This window comes from Ranitomeya imitator, chromosome 2 (genome assembly GCF_032444005.1).
Source record: "Ranitomeya imitator isolate aRanImi1 chromosome 2, aRanImi1.pri, whole genome shotgun sequence".
NCBI classification, from domain to species: Eukaryota; Metazoa; Chordata; class Amphibia; order Anura; family Dendrobatidae; genus Ranitomeya; species Ranitomeya imitator.
Genome location: NC_091283.1, coordinates 478,689,782 through 478,711,125, shown reverse-complemented (window position 1 = coordinate 478,711,125; position 21,344 = coordinate 478,689,782). Strand labels below are relative to the sequence as shown.

Below are 21,344 nucleotides of genomic sequence, written 5' to 3'. Positions count from 1 at the left end.
GCGATCCTTGCGGCCAAACGGCGCTGGCTTCACTCTCTCAGCTGCTGCTCTCACTTTCTCCGGATGTGATTTGTCAAAAGGTGGAGAGCGTTAAGCCAGTGCTGATTGGCTGCAGGGATTGCGTGACATAATAATGTCACGTGATCCTCGGGAAAGCCAGTGCCGACACTGCTGGAAATGACCCGGCACCGGAGGTGAGTATAAGTGTTATTATTTTACAAGGGGGAAACATAGGGATTGAGAAGGGGTTATCCTTTAATTATCTATTCCATCAATATCCAGGTAGTCAAGCTAATTTAGTGAAAATTATTCAGCAAAGATTCCTTGACCTAAAAGAAGACAGATGCTATGTAATGCCTTGTTTTTGCTTTTAGACAGCTACTGTCATTCATGCACACCGGCTGTTACTTGATGTGTACCATGAGGCCACTGACAGTGAAAAGAGGGAACTGTCATCACTGACCGGCTCCGTCCCACTAGCTGCTTAAATAATTATGGGTGTGGGTAATGAAGATGTCTTTTGCTTGATCTGACCCTGGCCTTAGTCATGCAGCATGTGATATCTCTACATACCAGCCCTAATCTCCACTGGTATCTCCAGTATTCAGGCATTCAGCTATTAAGCGCAACCATTCACTAAGGGGATACATCTGGTTTTTGGTAAACTGTAGGTGATATCCAATAAGTGACTAATGGACGACAAATTCTTGACTGGAGGCAGATGGTGCTCTGCCTGGGAAATAAAGAAACGGGCAAGAGCGCTGCGACCATTTAATCAGCTGATCTGGAGGGGGGCCATGAGTCGGACCACTCACTGTTCTATCCTGCAGGGAGGCCATTAGGATTAGTCCAAGAAAACCCATTTATGAAAAAAAATCTTAAAAAAAATGCAAACTTTAAAAAACACAAATACCACATGAATGACATTAAAGACATATTTTCTGACAATAAAATAATTATTAACAAAACAAAATATGGTGCTCCATTTTAACCAGTTGGTGACATCCACCATACATGTGTGGTGTACGTGCAGGCTCTGGAGACCATACTGTGCCATAGAGGGCAGGTGCCGGCTTTTAATACAGCTGGCATTTGGGAGTAGCTATTGCGTTTGGAGATATCTGTAATCTTAGATGCCACTCCGTTTAAGAGGTTAGAAATGGGGTGTGAGGGAGGCATATCTTTTCTCGCCCTTCACCCATCCCCCCATAACTTGACTGAGGGATACTGATAGGCCGGGATCACACATGCGAGAAACACGTCCGTGTCTCGCATGTGAAATCCCTCCTCTGGCGCCGGCACTCCAGAGCGGAGCGTGCGGCCGCATAGCAACACATGGAGCTGCACGCTCCGCTGCGGAGTGCCGGCGCCGGAGGAGGGATTTCACATGCGAGACACGGCGGTACTGTGGAAGCAGGTACAAGAAGTTTTGCAGGGCAGTGGCCATATACTACCAATGTAGCAGATGGACTACGGTCCTGCAACAGTAAGGCTACGTTCCCATGATGAGTTTTTGGTGCGTTTTTTAGGCTGCATATTTTCTGCGGCGCAGACGCAAGGTCCTACAGTTCTAGCGAAGTGGATTGGATTCTTTAATTTTACTCAGCGTAAACTGACCTGCGGTGCGTGTTTCAAATCCGACACATGAATTTACTCTTGTGCATAGACTTGCAATAGATGCAGGAAATCTGCAGGAAAAGAACGCCCGTGCGTTTTTAGTGCATTTCAGAGGGGAAAACGCATCATCAAGAACGCATGTAATCCACACTTAGGTATAGCAAGAATGTTTTGTCAAAGCAAGAAACCGGGAAGTATCAAAAACAAAGCAGCTTTATTTAAAATATGACACACCAAAAAGAAACAAAAAGAACACAGCATCAAAAACGCAATAAAAATGCATGTTAAAAAACGCAAGCAACTTAATTTAAATAATAGGTGCAGAAATGGTGCAGTTCAAAAACTCCAAAGAAGCTCATCAAGGGAAAGTAGCCTAAGGGAACGTGTCCACGTTCAGGATGGCCAGCGCTTTGGACGGAGCGGAAAACTCGCTCCGCCCAAAGCGCCGCCCCCTTCTGGAGACGCGATGATGTCGGATGTGTTCATTGCACACATCCGGAATCATCGCACCCCACACATAGGGTCCTGTGTTTTACCTTGCGGCGGCGCAGCGTCGCCGCAAGGTAAGAGGACATGCTGCGATCTAAAAAGACGCACCGCATGTCCGGAGTCGCAGGGCCGCCGGGTGCGTGTTACCACGCATAGTGGAGACGGGATTTAATTAAATCCCCTCCACTATGCTGTAACATCTGGACGCTGCGGATTGAACGCTGCGGCTCCACGCAGTGTTCAATCCGCCGCTAGTCCGGATGTAAAACGGCCCGTGGACACATACCTTTAGGGGATTCTGTCAGTAGGGTTATGCTACCCTGCGTGCAAGCAGCATAATGTAGAGACAGACACCCTGATTGCTGAACTCTGTATAGCGCCACCCAAATCACTGATTGGCACCTTTCTGTGTTCACTGTCCATAGGCAGAAATCTGCCAATTAGTTATACAGAACTCACGAATATTGTAAACTACATGGCAGCAGGTTTACTAGTCCTCTAGTGATAATCTCCTGCTGGTAAAACTGATTTTAGCAAAACTACAGCAAGCAGCCCAGTAAGTGACACATTGCTGGAATCAGAGTCTCTGCCCCTACATAATGCTGCTCTCAGATTAGGTGGCGAAAACCTGACGACAGATTCCATTTAATTATCACAACGCTATGTTTTTATAGGTGTACATTAAGACACTCCATTAAATGTAAGTCTCGATTGGAAAGACATAGGCATTGGTTTTCTATAGAAAGAGAGACTCATCCAGGAATATTTTCTGGTCATCCCGATAATCTGTGGTCCTCCAGGTCAACTTTTGGGAACTTATGTGATGTGGTCTCAAAGCCGAGTTCTCTCACACTGCCACATGGTGAAGTTACGTGCCATCTGCCGCAATAAAGAGAAACCACATATTGTTATTCCCATAGCAGGTGCTGCAATATGTCAGCTAACAGGCACATTCAATGACAATAGTTGTAGCCACTGCTGAAGATCTGCACCATGATGCTGAAGAATATGGCTGAATACTGCCTCCTAGTGGTGGTAACAGAATATGCAGTCAATCTGTACAGAAGTACAGTACATGTTCCTTTTGCTCCGACTTATAAAGTTGATAAAAATCTACTCTTATATTTTTTCTCATTATTGAATGTTTTAATACATATCTGATCTTTGGATCGTTAACAATCCAGATTACAAAGGGACAAAGTTCTCTTCTGAATTTCTCCTGCGATGTTCCAAGTCAACCACAGATACAGTGCAGAGTACAGTAAATCAGTGTAGACCGGCAGCTTTTCATTGTTGGTCTCCCAACAGACCTACACTGATCAGTAAGCAGTAAGCCCCAGATGCCAATCTTGGTAAGGGCAGTCCCACACGTCCAGATAATTCCGGTACCGGAAAAAATCGGTACCGGAATTATCCATGTCCATGTGCCCTACGTTTCTGTGGTACATCAGTGTGGCACACGTGCGGCACACGTGTGCCGCCTGTGTGCCCACTGGGTACCACACGGAGCGTGCCGGAGACAGCGCTAAAGTTTAGCGCTGTCCCCGGCATCGTGCTGAAGCCCCATTCATATGTTCCCTGCAGCAGCGTTTGCTGCAGGGAAAATATGAATATTAGTGTTTAAAATGCAGATCCCCTTTGGGAGGCGGAGCCGCATATTCATGTTTTTAATCGGCGGCCCCACGTGACTGCATACAGGAGACGCTGCGGCCAGGAGAGGACGCTGCGGCGAGGGATCCGGAAGCTAGGTGAGTATTTTAATCACGGGGGGGGGGGGGGGGGGCGCACAGGGGGTCGGGGGGGGGGGGGGGGTTGGGGGTTGTGTGCACAGGGGGTGGGAGGGGGGGGACCTGGATCTGCATTTTAAACACTAAGGCTGCCATCACACTAGCAGTATTTGGTCAGTATTTTACATCAGTATTTCTCAGCCAAAACCAGGAGTGGGTGATAAACACAGAAGTGGTGCATATGTTTCTATGATACTTTTCCTCCAATTGTCCCACTCCTGGTTTTGGCTTACACATACTGATGTAAAATACTGACCAAATACTGATAGTGTGACGGCAGCCTAATATTCATATTTATATGAAATATGAATCGCGGCTTCAGCACCAGTGGGGGGGACAGCGCTTAATGTAGCGCTGTCTCCTGCACGGAACACGGACTGCACACGGACTTTAATGGGTCCGTGTAATCCGTGCGCTCCCACGAACACTGACATGTCTCCGTGTTTGGCACACGGAGACACGGTCCGCAAAAAATCAATGACATCTGAAAAGATGCATTGATTTTTATGTGTCTACGTGTGTCAGTGGCTCCGGTACGTGAGGAAACTGTCACCACACGTACCTGAGCCACTGACGTGTGAAACCGGCCTAAGGGAGCGTGCTGGAGTCAGATTCTCCTTATTCATTAAGATGCACATGCCTCTTATTTAATCAGGAGTGTCTGACAAGTAGTGTGTGCCTTGCCACAAATCTTACTCCAGTCAGTGACTATAGAAAGATTTGTGGCATAAGGTACGCCACAACTCATCAAGAATTAAACAAGCAGGCGTTGTCATGCCCCCTACTGCCCCAGCTCCACACATTTTGGGTGAGATAGGCAAAACTGTTGTGAGAACACCAAAAGTTGCAACCTCATTTTTGACCAAATTTTGCCACTTTTCAAAGTGCTTTACGCCAGAATTCTGCCAAGCCTATATGGAGTGGAAGCAAGGAGACCGGCAGGGACCTTGCTGCACACTGGAAGAGGGGCAGCATGGAATCGGTAAAGATAGAAAAAATATTAATTTTTTATATTTTTCATCATGCTAAGACAATTATTTCTCCACCTTTTAACTAAATATCTCCTAAAGGCTATGTGCACACTTTCAGGATTTTTCGCGTTTTTTCCATGGGAAAAACGCTTAACCCCTTCATGACCTTGGGATATTTCGTTATTCCGTGTTCGTTTTTCACTCCCCTCCTTCCCAGAGCCATAACTTTTTTATTTTTCCATCAATTTGGCCATGTGAGGGCTTATTTTTTGCGGGACGAATTGTACTTTTGAACAACATCATTGGTTTTAGCATGTCTTGTACTAGAAAACGGTGAAATTGCCAAAAAAGTGCAATCCCACACTTGTTTTTTGCTTGGCTTTTTTGCTAGGTTCACTAAATGCTAAAACTGACCTGCCATTATGATTCTCCAGGTCAGTACGAGTTCATAGACACCAAATATGTCTAGGTTATTTTTTACCTAAGTGGTGAAAATTAATTCCAAACTAAAAACAAATTGCGCCATTTTTCGATACTCGTAGCGTCTCTATTTTTCATGATCTGGGGTCGGTTGAGGGCTTATTTTTTGCGTGCCGAGATGACATTTTTAATGATAGCATTTTGGTGCAGATACTTTCTTTTGATCGCCCGATATTGCATTTTAATGCAATGTCGCGGCGACCAAAAAAACGTAATTCTGGCGTTTCAAATCTTTTTCTTGCTACGCTGATTAGCGATCAGCTTTTTTAGTTGATAGATCGGGCAATTTTGAGCGCGGCGATACCAAATATGTGTAGATTTGATATTTTTTTTATTGATTTATTTTGATTGGGGCGAAAGGGGGGTGATTTAAACTTTTATATTTTTTTATTTTTTTCACATTTTTTTTACTTTTTTTTACTTTTGCCATGCTTCAATAGCCTCCATGGGAGGCTAGAAGCAGGCACAGCACGATCGGCTCTGCTACATAGCAGCGATCTGCTGTTCGCTGCTATGTAGGAGAATTGCAGGTGTGCTGTGAGCGCCGACCACAGGGTGGCGCTCACAGCCACCGGTGATCAGTAACCATAGAGGTCTCTAGGACCTCTATGGTTACCATCCTGACGCATCGCCGACCCCCGATCATGTGACGGGGGTCGGCGATGACGTCATTTCCGGCCGCCCGGCCGGATGCGGTAGTTAAATGCCGCTGTCTGCGTTTGACAGCGGCATTTAACTAGTTAATAGGCGCGGGCAGATAGCGATTCTGCTCGCGCCTATTACGGGCACATGTCAGCTGTTCAAAACAGCTGACATGTCCCGGCTTTGATGCGGGCTCACCGCCGGAGCCCGCATCAAAGCAGGGGATCTGACCTCGGACGTACTATTCCGTCCGAGGTCAGAAAGGGGTTAAAAAACACATACATAAGCATCCCATCATTTTTAATGCATTCTGCAATTTTTGTGCACATGATGCATTTTTTTCCACGAAAAAAACACATCGCGGTAAAAAGTGCAGCATGTTCATGAATTTTGCAGATTTTTCGCGTTTTTCCCGCTATTTAATGCATTGGGAAGCTACGGAAAAAAACGTGTCAAAAACGCAAAAAAAACGCATGCGGATTTCCTGCAGATAAAGTTCGGTTTTGTTCAGGAAAATTCTACAGAAAATCCTGATGTGTGCACATAGTCTGAAAGAGGTGTTCTAAACCTATCAACCCCTGAAAACTCCTCCACAAAATGCACCCATGCAGGGTTGTATTACCGAATAGGCTTTCTGGTATTTCAGGCCAATTCTAGCACTTTGAACCTTCACCCCAGTACGGTAGGCAGCCTGACCCTACAACGGTTGATGCTAGGCCACAGTCCACAGCCCTATAATTAATAACTATAGATCCACTGTGATACATGTATTTACTGTTACGTTCATATATATTTGGACAGAGACAGCATTTTTCTAATTTTGGTTATAGACATTACCACAATGAATTTTAAACAAAACAATTCAGATGCAGTTGAAGTTCAGACATTCAGCTTTCATTTGAGGGCATCCACATTAAAATTGGATGAAGGGTTTAGGAGTTTCAGCTTCTTCAGCTCCTGGGTCCCAATATAAAACATGTAACAGGGTCCCTCCCCCAATCTCCCTAAGGTTATTTATATCCTTGGCATTTTATTATATGTGGCCCTTGGGGACCCAGTTACCAATTTTATTGGCATTGAACAAAATGATTTGTAGCTCCCCGGTCCAGTGGCCATGTTGGCAGTCTGAGGCTGCAGGACCAGAGCATTACGAACCTCCTCCTATCAGCTGGCATAGCCCGACAGTTTATTAGTAGGCCATTGTGATAAGATCGTTGCAGCATGATGAATGCACAATGTCGCTGGGACCTTCTGTTCTAAAGAGGAACAGGTGATGTTGGCAGGTAGGAAGAGGTTCATCATACTTGGTCACCACCACCACTACTAATGTGGCCACTGGACCAGGATCCTGAGAATCCTTTTATCTAACTGCTACCTATGGACTCCTATAGATTCACCCGTCTGTCAGATTTCTCATATATTTTTCCTACATTTATTTTTGTCAGTCTAGCTGTTGGTTACATCAGTCCTTACCTCCTTTGTGCAATGAAATGTAGATGGATCTGACAGAGACTCATAATCTGAACATGAGGTGAAGTCCACAGATCGAGAAGATGAAGATGAGCTAGATTGTGGCATCAGAGTGGAAATCCAAAGTCTGAGAAAGCAGTGATAATTAATTAATAAAATTACATAATTTCAGAAAAAAAAATACTCTTGATGAATGGGTTATGTAGCATGAGTTTTCCACAATGTGGGCGGCATGCTGCAACTTTCCCAAATAGCCATTCATTTGTATAATCCATGAACTTTTATGCATTTTTATATACAGGCACATTTCATCAATTATCAGGTTAGAAAGCAGAATAGTTTGCATAACTTACCTAGTTCTTACAGATTTAGAAATCGCCTTAATGTCCACCTTCCTAATCAAGAAAGGGAGAAATGCCAGGAGCACAGACAGAAGAATACAACACCCGCCAATGACACACGCAAGCTGGAACGTGGTGAGGGATGATCGGCAGCACTCGCCTCCATAACACAGAGAACTCATCTGCCAGCACCTATGACAAATGTAAATTATGTCTTATTGCTGTAGAGATTACATACTGGGTACATGTTCGAAAAGTTTAGTATTGTTGGACTTTATCGCATTATTTCATAAAAGGTTAAAAAAAATATAACGTAAAAAGTTTGAAGGCCCCAAATAGGACTGCACTTCCATGTTGGCATTGATAAAGAGCAGGAAAGAGCTTCTCTTGTCAGTACATGAACAGTGATTTATATAAAGGGAACTGGATGACTGGTTCACTTTAATAGCTAAGCCAGCCCCCTTCTCTGTATCAGTATCGGGCATGATGGAATAAGGGGCTGATTAAGCTATTGAAACATATGAAACCAGACGTGGAATATGTGCTGCTAGTTGGGGCGCTGAAACTGGTACATTGGGGCACGTCTGAAAAATAATGTTAGTAAGTGACATTATCTTAACATTTCAAAACTAAAAAGATATTTTTGATGCGATGGACATCCCATTTATTAGAGGGTAGGGTCCTCTATTCAGTATCTCTCATTTATAAGCTATAGCTAAACATTCATTATATATATATATATATATATATATATATATATATATATATATATATATACAGGTCCTTCTCAAAAAATTAGCATATAGTGTTAAATTTCATTATTTACCATAATGTAATGATTACAATTAAACTTTCATATATTATAGATTCATTATCCACCAACTGAAATTTGTCAGGTCTTTTATTGTTTTAATACTGATGATTTTGGCATACAACTCCTGATAACCCAAAAAACCTGTCTCAATAAATTAGCATATCAAGAAATGGTTCTCTAAACGACCTATTACCCTAATCTTCTGAATCAACTAATTAACTCTAAACACATGCAAAAGATACCTGAGGCTTTTATAAACTCCCTGCCTGGTTCATTACTCAAAACCCCCATCATGGGTAAGACTAGCGACCTGACAGATGTCAAGAAGGCCATCATTGACACCCTCAAGCAAGAGGGTAAGACCCAGAAAGAAATTTCTCAACAAATAGGCTGTTCCCAGAGTGCTGTATCAAGGCACCTCAATGGTAAGTCTGTTGGAAGGAAACAATGTGGCAGAAAACGCTGTACAACGAGAAGAGGAGACCGGACCCTGAGGAAGATTGTGGAGAAGGACCGATTCCAGACCTTGGGGAACCTGAGGAAGCAGTGGACTGAGTCTGGTGTGGAAACATCCAGAGCCACCGTGCACAGGCGTGTGCAGGAAATGGGCTACAGGTGCCGCATTCCCCAGGTAAAGCCACTTTTGAGCTACAGAGAAGCAGCACTGGACTGTTGCTAAGTGGTCCCAAGTACTTTTTTCTGATGAAAGCAAATTTTGCATGTCATTCGGAAATCAAGGTGCCAGAGTCTGGAGGAAGACTGGGGAGAAGGAAATGCCAAAATGCCTGAAGTCCAGTGTCAAGTACCCACAGTCAGTGATGGTGTGGGGTGCCATGTCAGCTGCTGGTGTTGGTCCACTGTGTTTCATCAAGGGCAGGGTCAATGCAGCTAGCTATCAGGAGATTTTGGAGCACTTCATGCTTCCATCGGCTGAAATGCTTTATGGAGATGAAGATTTCATTTTTCAGCACGACCTGGCACCTGCTCACAGTGCCAAAACCACTGGTAAATGGTTTACTGACCATGGTATTACTGTGCTCAATTGGCCTGCCAACTCTCCTGACCTGAACCCCATAGAGAATCTGTGGGATATTGTGAAGAGAAAGTTGAGAGACGCAAGACCCAACACTCTGGATGAGCTTAAGGCCGCTATTGAAGCATCCTGGGCCTCCATAACATCTCAGCAGTGTCACAGGCTGATTGCTTCCATGCCACGCCGCATTGAAGCAGTCATTTCTGCCAAAGGATTCCCGACCAAGTATTGAGTGCATAACTGAACATTATTATTTGTTGGTTTTTTTGTTTGTTATTAAAAAACTCTTTTATTTGATTGGATGGGTGAAATATGCTAATTTATTGAGACAGGTTTTTTGGGTTATCAGGAGTTGTATGCCAAAATCATCAGTACTAAAACAATAAAAGACCTGACAAATTTCAGTTGGTGGATAATGAATCTATAATATATGAAAGTTTAATTGTAATCATTACATTATGGTAAATAATGAAATTTAACACTATATGCTAATTTTTTGAGAAGGACCTGTATATATAATCTTGTCCAGCATCGGAAGCTATAAAAATTTGAGAGTCACTCTGTCTATAATCTGTCTTTTCCAAATATCTGTGTGCCAATATCCCGATATCATCCCATAAGTAATCGCGGTTCCTCACAAGACCTCCTTATGTAACGCTATTGGTGGCACCCATGCATGGTACCCCTTACCCCTCCACACAGGTCCCTGGCATTTTCCCTGTCTACTGGTGTTGTACGAGTCACAGTTCCTGGCAGCGCATCTAGTGCATGCGCTCCCCTGCTATTAAAGGGGCAATTTGCGCACAAAGTTAAATGCCCCCAGGCATTTAGTATAGAGTACACCTACAAGATGGCTCCTAGCCAATAGCTGAGAAGCACCTTGTTTAAAAGGCACCCTTCCCAATAGGGAGGTGCCAAGCAGCCAAGTATCATTAGATTGTGTGGTAGCCTACTAGTGAACTGTGAGGTCCCCTGGTCCTGGTGTGGTCAGTGTCCTGAACCCGAAGTCCCTGATCCTTGTGTGGCCAGTCCTGAACCCGAAGTCCCTGTTACTAGTGGAACAAGGGCCTGAACCTCGTCCACTTTGCCGTGTGTGGCCAGTTCTGAACACGAAGTCTGTGATCCTTGTGTGGCCAGTCCTGAACTTGAAGTCCCTAGTACTAGTGCAACAAGGGCCTGAACCTCGTCCCGTGGTCCATGTCCGGCTAGTCCTGAACCTAAACCCCTGGTCCCTGTGTTGCCATGCCTGAACCTTGCCTCCCAGTCGGTGTGCAACCAATCCCTGGATCAGGGTCTGACTCTGAGACCTTTGTGTCTGAACGTGGGCCTATCAAAGTATTTCAGCGATGAAGGATAACTTTCACCAGAGGAAGCGATGAAGGATAACTTTCACCAGGTAATCACTTACATACAACACGTTCATACTCCAGGCCAGGAGAGGGAGCTCTGAACCCGGATTAAGGGGAACTTCCTTATATTCTGGCTGGAGAGGAAGTTAGATAGCATTAGAACTCTGTCAGAGGACAGAGAAAGGAGCAGACTGACATATAGTGTCAGAAGGTCAGAAAGAGCCATGTGGTCTGAGTTATTACAGCTCCTGGAGGAAGAGAGCAGAAGGAAAGAACAACTTGTAGAACGAGTGCAGGAGAAAGAAAACAGAGCTGTGAAGTGGCTACCTCCCTGGCTATCGTACATTCCGGTAGCCGGAAGACCATGGCCGTGCTGAACTCTAAAGTGGCATGGCTGAAACTGGAAGGACAGCTGGATTGTAAATCACCTGTCCATCTTGATACCCAGGAGACACAGTGATAACTATGGGGCCCGGGTCATGATAGAGACCCTGTAAAAAGGCCCAGTTCACCTGTCATACGGATTGTTTCCTAACCTATGTGGAGGACAGAGAGGAAATGTGAGGACCTTATTAGAAGCCATAGGCAGTAAGGGACTACAACACCACCGTGCTTTGGGGAAGGCTTTTACCTCTACCTGGTCAGAGGACTCTGGATTTGCTTCCAAGATGGCCGGACCCTGCCGGTACTTGTTGTCTGGTGCTCTGGACTGCGGTTGCCTGAAACTACACTAAACCAGGTAAAGAGACTGTAAACCTGTGTCCTCGTTCTTCACTGCACCTCTCTCCATCTTCACTTATAAACCGGGAGCCTTGGGGACCTACGTACCTGTGGGAAGTTATACCATCTAGCTGCCATAACATCACCCCAGAGGACCCTTTTAAGCAGCGTTGGTCCCTACTGACCGAATACCACAGCTGGCGTCACGACTCACGAACATAAACTTTAATCAATATCCCTTTTACATGGGCGCCCAGGGCCACGGACCGGATCGCCGCTGTGGCACATCCCCTTAAGTACTGGACCCGGTACCAAGTACCCTACGGCCCTGGCGGGCGACTCATTTATACTGTACGTTTCTCATCCAATCGCCTCCAAGACTTCTCCCAAGTATCCGCCATCATACCTTCCCCACTGCTTTCAAACATGCCACAATCACACCTATCCTCAAAAAGCCATCCCTTGACCCAAGCGCTATGTCCAGCTATCGCCCCATATCTTTGCTCCCATTTGCATCCAAACTCCTTGGGCAGCACGTCCATGCTGAACTTTCCTCTCACTTTGCATCTAACTCTCTCTTCGACAACCTACAATCTGGCTTCCGTCCCCACCATTCCACTGAGACTGCCCTGACCAAAATTACTAAGGACTTACAGCCAAAGCTAACAGACAATTCTCTATACTCCTCCTTCTAGACCTGTCCTCTGCCTTCGACACAGTTGACCACTGCCTACTACAGATCCTTTCTTCCTTTGGGGTCAAAGTCCTCACCCTATCTGGGATCTCCTCATTAACTCATAAGGCCCTATGGCTTCCAGTACCATCTATATGCTGATAACACTCAGATCTACCTCTCTGGACCAGATGTCACTTCTCTGCTCTCCAGAATCCCAGAGTGTCTATCAGCCATATCCTCCTTCTCCTCTCGCTTCCTCAAGCTCAATGTGGACAAATCTGGACTAATTATCTTTCCTCCATCTCGCATATGTTCCCCACCTGATCTATCTATCAAAATAAATTAAATCACACTTTCCCCTGTCCCCAAAATCCGCTGCCTCGGAGTAACCCTTGACTCTGCCCTGTCCTTAAAAAAAACGCACATCCAAGCTCTCGCCACCTCCTGTTGCCTCCAGCTCAAAAATACTTCCAGAATCTGTCCTTTCCTCAACCCTCACTCTACCAAAATGCTTGTGCATGCCCTAATCATCTCTGCGCCTCGACTACTGCAACATCCTCCTCTGTGGCCTACCTTCTAACACTCTCGCACCCCTCCAGTCCTTCCTTAAAGGGAACCTGTCACCCCGAAAATCGCGGGTGAGGTAAGCCCACCGGCATCAGGGGCTTATCTACAGCATTCTGTAATGCTGTAGATAAGCCCCCGATGTTACCTGAAAAAGGAGAAAAAGACGTTAGATTATACTCACCCAGGGGCGGTCCCGCTGCTGGTCAGGTCGGATGGGTGTCTCTGGTCCGCTGCGGCGCCTCACATCTTCTTTCCATGACGTCCTCTTCTGATCTTCAGCCACGGCTCCGGCGCAGGCGTACTTTGCTCTGCCCTGTTGAGGGCAGACAAAGCACTGCAGTGCGCAGGCGCCGGGCCTCTGACCTTTCCGACGCCTGCGCACTGCAGTACTATCCTCTGCCCTCAAGAGGGCAGAACAAAGTACGCCTGCGCCGGAGCCGTGGCTGAAGATCAGAAGAGGACGTCATGGAAGGAAGATGGGAGGCGCCGCAGCGGACCGGAGACGCCCATCCGACCTGACCAGCAGCGGGACCGCCCCTGGGTGAGTATAATATAACGTCTTTTTCTCCTTTTTCAGGTAACATCGGGGGCTTATCTACAGCATTACAGAATGCTGGAGATAAGCCCCTGATGCCGGTGGGATTACCTCACCCGCGATTTTCGGGGTGACAGGTTCCCTTTAACTCTGCTGCTCGACTAATTAATCTCTCTCCTCGCTACACTCCTGCTTCCCCTCTTTGCAAATCCCTTCACTGGCTCCCAATTTCCCAGCGTATCCAGTTTAAAATACTAACACTGACCTACAAAGCCATCCATAACCTTTCTCCTCCGTATATTTTTGAACTAATCTATCAATATCTTCCCTCACGTAATCTCCGGTCCTCCCAAGACCTCCTTCTCTCCTCCACGCTTATTCGCTCCTCACCCAATCACCTCCAAGACTTCTCCCGAGCATCCCCCATCCTCTGGAATTCTGTGCCCCAACACGTCCTGTTATCCACCACATTTGGATCCTTCAAAAGAAACCTGAAAACCCACCTCTTCAAAAAAGATTGCAACCTGTAATGACCACACGGCCACCTCAACACTATTGGAGCTACTGCAACCCTCAACCTACTGTCTCCTTCCCCATAATCCTGTAGAATGTAAGCCCGCAAGGGCAGGGTCCTCTCCCCTCTGTACCAGTCTGTCATTATTAGTTTTGTTTAATGTAAGTGATAATTGTATTTTGATGTAACCCTGTCTAATGTACAGCACCATGGAATTAATTGTGCTATATAAATAAATAATAATAATCATCTGGAATTCTGAGCGCCAACACGTCCGATTGTCTCCAACATTCTGAGCTTTCAGACAGAACTTGAAAACCCATATTTTCATGCATGAAAGTTTACAGCCTGCAATAACCCCAATGCCACCTCACCACTACCGGAGCTGCCACAACCCTACTGTCTCCTTCCCCATTATCCGGTGAATTGTAAACCCAAGGGCAGGGCCCTCTCCCCTCTGTACCTGTCTGTCATTGTTAGTTTGTTCACCGTATTTTAAATTTGTATCCGGTATCTAACCCATTCTCATCTTCAGCACCATGGAATCAATGGTGCTCTAACAATAAATAATAATTCGGGAATTTGTCCTAAGTCCTGTAAAATAAAATTACATGTAAATGTCTTCCAAACCTCTGCTTTTCCCTGGTCTAGTTGCCTGCCTTCAGCTGCATTGATAGCAGAACATACTCGTTTGGAGTACTGATGATGGCTGTGAGAGGGCCAGCACCTGTCTCCTCCTCTGAGTGTTGTGCTTATCTGAACAATCACCTGCAGCAGCTTATCCCCAGAGTTAGTGAGACTCAGGATCTGACCCTTTCACTGTCATCATCTGTACTCCAAATGAGTACACTCTGGTATTAATGCTGTTAAATGCAGGCAAATAGACTGGGGTAAGGCAGAGGATTTGGTAGCAATTTGCATGCAATTTTTTTTTACAGGAATAAAGACAAATTTACTTGTGATTTGCAAAGTCTTATAACTTTCCATGATGAAAAAAATGATAAAATAAATGCTTAATTACTCTTTAAGACTTTTCACTGATACAGATATACTAACCTGCACATTGCCCCAATATTTTCCACAATAACGCACTGCCCATTCTTTCCACAGGAGATGCCACCAATGTCACACTGACTTTTACAAACACCGCCATATTCCTTATAGCCAGGGTTACAATATATTGGTCCAGGATTATGTGTCATTGTTGCCTCCAACCGGCTGAATATCCCATCCAGTAACTTTTTGCTGTCTGTGGCTCTTGGTACCTCACTGCTTTTACTATCGGTAGGAGCTGTGGATGTGCTGTATGAAGGCTGCTGTATATCTGCTATGGATTGTGTCAGGAGAGATTCCGGTGTTTTTTTAGTCGTTTGAGCTTTACCTTGTTTTGAGGTCAAAGTCACAATGTTATTCTTAAGGTTTGGACTTATAGAATTATACCGCCCACTACCTTCTTCTTTGACAAGAAAGACACCTTGTGACAAGAGAGGAGTCTGGTGGTCACCTGTATAGGGTTTGGTAAATGTTTCTACAGGCTGTATAGTATCAGAGTAAACATCTATTAAGGGTTTTTCATCTACAGGCACCAGCACTCTCCAAAACTGCAGATTATCTGGAGGAAGCTTACGGACTCCATTACTTGTAGGAAGGACTATCGCTGAACGATGTTCTGCTCCTCTATTAGGAGGAAAACTGAAGTGTTCATTTGCAATAGTCACCTCAGTTTCTTCCAGATGATCTTTTATGAGGTCGGGTTTTTTAGAAGTCACCTCTCCTCCACTCTCTGAGAAGAATTTCAGTTTTCGATGTCTAGCATAATCCAGGGGAACATGTTCTCTTGAGCCATCCCATTTGACCTCCTTCTGCTTTTCTTTTTTTTCATCTCTTTTCTGTAGGACACCCACTTGTTGAGTATCGTTAGAGCTTTCTCCTCTAAATTGATATGTTACTTGGACATCCTCATTTAATACCTCCCCATCATTCATAGGAGGTACTGTCAGGTGATCTACCCAGTTCCCTGGTAATTCACTTATTTGGAATTCTTTGATTCTTCCAGATATTGACTGTTTTTCTCCTTTAAGTTGTTTCTTACTAAAAGATTTGGAGAAAAGTTCAAATCTTCTGGACCTTAAATTCTTATGTTTAACCTCTTTGTATCTCTCCCCTTCTTCTGTTTGGTTCATTAGTTTTGGCTCTCCAAGTTTATCAGTCGTTCGGGGTTTGTTGTGCTTTTTTGACTGATCTTTCCTCTGGGAAAATTGTTTTTGCATTTTTTCATACACTTTTTGTATCTTAATTAGAGGAGCCTTATGGTTTGTTTGGGGTTTAACTGATGCTTTCACTCCTTCCTTCCTCCTCCAGTCCAGCTGTATGGTGTGACCACTGTGAGGACTTTTATCAACTTTCTTCAAACCATTATTTGTAGACTTCTTAGTTAACGGACGTAAATGAAAGCTTACTACTCGGAGATCAAGGTCCTTCTTTGGGTTATTTAAAGGGTATTTCAAGAACTCTTTTAAAATGTTTCTCTCCTCCATTATTTCCATTTCATCCACTACCATGGAAAAAAAATTTGAAAAATATTAAGTCGTCCCTTCACATCAGTATCCATGACACACAATTAGCCTTTATGCAGACAGCAAAGTTTTACATGGGTAATGGAGGTACAAAAAAGGGTTTCTTATAGTTTGTGTGTGGTATTGCATCTCAGTCACATTTATTTCAATGTAACCAAGCTGCAAAATTAAACACAGCTCATAAACAGGTGAGGGTGATCTTTCTAAACGGAAGCAGTCATATTATCCTAAGCCCTGGCCCCTGTACAACCTATCTAAAGGGATTGTCTGGTCTAAATCGCAAGTCTGCAGTTACTCTGTGTGCTGCAGACTTATGAATCCCCCCAGCGCACACACTTTGTGCCTCAAAGATTCTCCAGTTTCTGAACCAGTAACGACTGTGGTGTATGCGTTATAAATACTCCCAGCCAGAGCCCGTCCTGGCCAGAGCGCGCAAGGCCTACACCCTACTAGAAGCCTACACCCACTAGACGGCAAGCTGCCTCACTCAATTTAGACCAAACAACCACTTTAAGTCTTGAAATCTCTTGGCCAAATAATTATTTCCTTTAAAGGGATATTCCTACCACTTAATGGCATAATGCTGTAATACAATACTTGTGCTGATATCTGGGATGCCTTCTTAGCCCCAAAACAGAGACAGATCTCTACATCCCACCAGTTATTGCATGGTTGCACCTCCAGTCATCTACTTTAAAGGGAACGGCACCAAAGCTTCATACAAGTGATTGAGACAGTGTTGTGTAAGGAGATGAACATGCTGCCTATGTTCCCCCTTGAATACATGTGTATCTTGATGTGTAATGTGTATTGTGATGTGTTATTAGTGGTAGGTTGTAGTTTGACCGACAGTAGGGAGAGTTAGGGTTAATATTTGGGATTAGCCCACAGTGGGAGGAGACAAGGAGAAGGGATAGAGACAGTTTCCTGTTAAGAAATCAATTAGTGCCCAGTGACCTATGGTCTAACTAGTCAGCAGAGCCACATGACATGATTGTCACTGATGTGAGTGAAGACTGAGACAGTGAACAGCGTGATCCTGAGCAGAAAAAGGAAAATTGACAGAAGGACAGAAGTGATGCACCGGAGACAGATCCTGGGACAGACGCCTAGCAGTACAGCCCCAAGTTACATGAGAGATAAAGTTAACTCGGATAGATAAAGGTCCAGGATAGAACAGAGAGAGCGAGACAAAGAGAGTGCCCCGGGTGGGAGTTCCAAGGCATCAAAGAAGCTAAGTAGCGGCCACACTGGCAAACCAGTTCCCTTAAGCGGGAAGAGGACATGGAACTGTAGTGGGGTAGAAGAAGATGTCGGGTCAAGAATGGTTAATGTGAAAATGAATGTTTTATGGGTTCGTTTTTAAAAGTTTTGCATATTATCTTTATGGCCGGTTTGTGTCTCAGTTTTTCTGGCGGTTCTGTCTCAAGGCCAGTTACAGGGATTGGGGAGATCTGTCCAGAGGGGGGAAATATTACAAGGCATAGGGGTATGGTTTGCATCACGAAGGGTAGTATACAGTTAACAGCTTGGGATTAGCCCACACACTGGGAGGGGTTAGATCTGATAAGAAGGGGAAGCACTTCCTGCTTCTAGTCAGTCAAGAGTCAGGTGGTAGTGGAGGAGAGTTCATTCAGAGGAAGTGCTCAGCAGTGACAGTGATTGACAGGTTCCAAGGCAGTGATACAGCAGCGGCAAAGGGGTCCTGTCAGTACCAAGTCTCCAAACAGTATGAAGATAGATCTGAAGTCTCGTGCAGGTCCTGGGGCAGTCTCCAGCCTAGGGCCCAGAAGATTTTTTGGGTGCAAAAGTCCAAAAAGTGCAAAAAAGGTGGAACTCATTATGTATGGGGCATTATATTGGGTTCATTATTCTGTATGCAGCAATATATATGGCTCATTATGTATGGGGCATTATATGGGGTCCATTATTCTATTTGGAGCATTATATGGGGTCCATTATTCTGTATGGAACATTATATGGGGTCCATTATTCTGTATGGAGCAATATATATGGCTCATTATGTATGGGGGCATTATATGGGGTCCATTATTCTGTTTGGAGCATTATATGGGGTCCATTATTCTGTATGGAGCATTATATGGGGTCCATTATTCTGTATGGAGCATTATATGGGGCCCATTATTCTGTATTGAGCAATATATGGGGCTCACTATTCTGTATGGAGCACTATGTGGTGCCCATAATACAGTATGGAGCACTATACTGTCTGGTTTCTGAGCTATTGATTGTAGAGTTTACAATATATATCTCTCATGTAATGTAAGAAGTACCGTAAGTGAAATTTTTGGCATTGTACTATACCTATATTTCTCTGCCATATCTGTGCATCATGATTTGTGGTATGCGTTAATCAGTGACGCGGGATTTCCGTTACAGACAAACAGACAGACAGACAGAAGTTCCCCTTAGACGATTATATAGATAGATATTGATTGTATTTCTAAAGAAGAACAGGATGGAAGTGATTCAGTGGCCAAATGTCTCTTGATCTGAACCCCACAGACCACCTATAGGGAATTCTGAGGGGAGACAAGTTGAACATCACCCTCCATCCAGCATCCAGGCTGTAAAAGAGGTCGTTACTGAAGTATGGAAAAATATAGATGTTACAATATGATACCATCTAGTTTATTCCATGCTTAGAAGACTTGGTGCTGTCCTTAAAATTAATTGAGTTCATACAAAATAAGAAATGTAGAAGTTTTTGATGTGGGTGTATTCATTTTTTAATCAACTAACTGTCCTGAAAGTTGTATTTTTTACCTTACTTTCATGTTAGGGGGAGAACAATGTTCTATGACATTCAGTTTTGTCACATTTTCAGAAAATGTTCTTGTTTTCAATGAGATATTGATTAAAATCTTTCTTTCATTTATGTTGAGCACTGTATATAAATGCATGTCATATTCACATGCACATCTTCCTGGTTGTCTCTCTTTCCTCTGCAGCCAGTAATGTTTAATATATAATAACATGCAGGAATGATAATTGGTTTAGTATAATTCTAATGAAAATTCTGGCTGCTCATTACTTTGGAAGAGAACAATCTCTACTAAATGGATTCTGAGTTGCAATACCAGACACAGCCTATCGATGAGAGTGGCGCTATTTCTGGGGGGGAGTGGGAAATATTATTTTTCATCCCACCACCAATTGAGACTTAAAGAATTACACTTTTTATGTCCTTGTTATTTTTTATGCTGGACACTATACTAATATATGAGATTACAATAGCTTCTAATGAACGGCTTCCTTTATTACTAGTGATGAGCGAATATACTTGTTACTTGAGATTTCTCGAGCATGCTCGGGGGTCCTCCGAGTATTTTTTAGTGCTCGGAGATTTTGTTTTTATTGCCACAGCTGAATGATTTACATCTGTTAGCCAGCTTGATTACATGTGGGGATTCCCTAGCAACCAGGCAACCCCCACATGTACTTATACTGGCTAACAGATGTAAATCATTCAGCTGCGGCAAGAAAAACTAAATCTCCGAGCACTAAAAAATACTCGGAGGACCCCCGAGCATGCTCGAGAAATCTCGAGTAACGAGTATATTCGCTTATCACCATTTATTACCATGCACATATCAGAAATCGTTTCACAACCACATACTGTGTCTACTCCCCTTCTTGAAGGACTTACCTGCTCCAGCAATACAGAATAAATGTCCGAGACAGCAAAGCACAAAACTATTGAGCCGCATCCTCCAAAATAATGTCCCTAATATGTTCCCAGCTTGTCCTGTGCAGCTCTGCATCCAGGGTAAGTGATCTCACATGGAGTCTGTGAGATCTTATGTGCTTTATTATAGCGTTACCTCTTCTGTGTACTTCATCCAATTCCCATCTCTAATTAGGATCTTGATTCTATTTCAAGCGCGTGGGAAATATAGCTTGTGCCTCCCTCCCTGCCTTTCCAACTGTTTTACAGATTGATCTATATGTAAAGATGGTAACATGTAGATTGGACCCAGTGTTCGATTGGTCCACCAGCGTACCAAAGGATCCCAGGCTATGACACTAAAGATCCAGTAAAAAAAGAGCCTTTTTTTGCATGTGACTTTGGGAAAAAATCAGTATCCACTAGGGTCTATAAGTTGCACAGATCAACACAGAAAGAACCTGCAGAATTAGGAGGCAGTATCTAACATCTAATGTTTAGGCGGGTTGAGGAAAAGAAAGATTGGGCATGTTGGATTTCAATATTCCTAATACGTTGTTCCAAGAGGACTGGCAGTGACCTGCACCCTTCACATTCATATGCAATTTTGACCAACCCGAGATTAATTGTGTATCGTGGTCGTGCAGATTAGTCTAAGATGTATGGCCAGCTTATTTCTTATGGGATAATTCAGAAATAATCTATTATTATTGATTATCTCTTGAGTATAACGAAAACAAATTTATACTTCTCTCCTGGGAAAGCTCTTTTACCTCTGCTCTCAGCCATGTGTGTTTTGGAGTATACAACCACTGCAGGCTTATACTGAGGAGGGACTGTGTTGGGGCTCATACTGATCTCTGTTAAAAATTCGGATTGCACTCTGATAAATGATTCAGTGCACCTTCATGTATCTTGAAATTGTACCCAAGGATGAGCCAGACTTGTGCAAGTCCACCGTTCTTTTCCTGATATCTTGGCTGATTTCTTGAGACTTTCCCATGATACTACACAAAGAAACAGTGTGTTTCAGGTGTGCATTAAAATACATCCACAGGTGAGTCTCTAATTACGG

General features: G+C 44.0%; 1 protein-coding gene across 2 annotated transcripts; it reads right to left on the bottom strand.

The window, feature by feature from the left end:
• Positions 1-41: 41 nt before the first annotated feature.
• Positions 42-20,389, bottom strand: LOC138664536 (uncharacterized). 2 transcript variants are annotated; one of them, XR_011318360.1, is made up of 6 exons: positions 20,252-20,389; positions 15,062-16,559; positions 7,810-7,989; positions 7,460-7,583; positions 1,397-2,985; positions 42-1,289 (listed from the first exon to the last, which is right to left on the bottom strand). XR_011318360.1 is itself a non-coding variant. In XM_069751323.1 (5 exons), exons 1-5 carry the CDS (start codon positions 20,364-20,366, stop codon positions 2,938-2,940), a joined length of 1,965 nt encoding a protein of 654 aa, XP_069607424.1. In that variant the 5' UTR covers positions 20,367-20,389; the 3' UTR covers positions 1,384-2,937. The 2 variants fall into 2 exon arrangements, 1 of the variants encoding a protein (XP_069607424.1); XM_069751323.1 differs by lacking the exon at positions 42-1,289 and having other exon boundaries at positions 1,384-2,985.
• Positions 20,390-21,344: the final 955 nt, after the last annotated feature.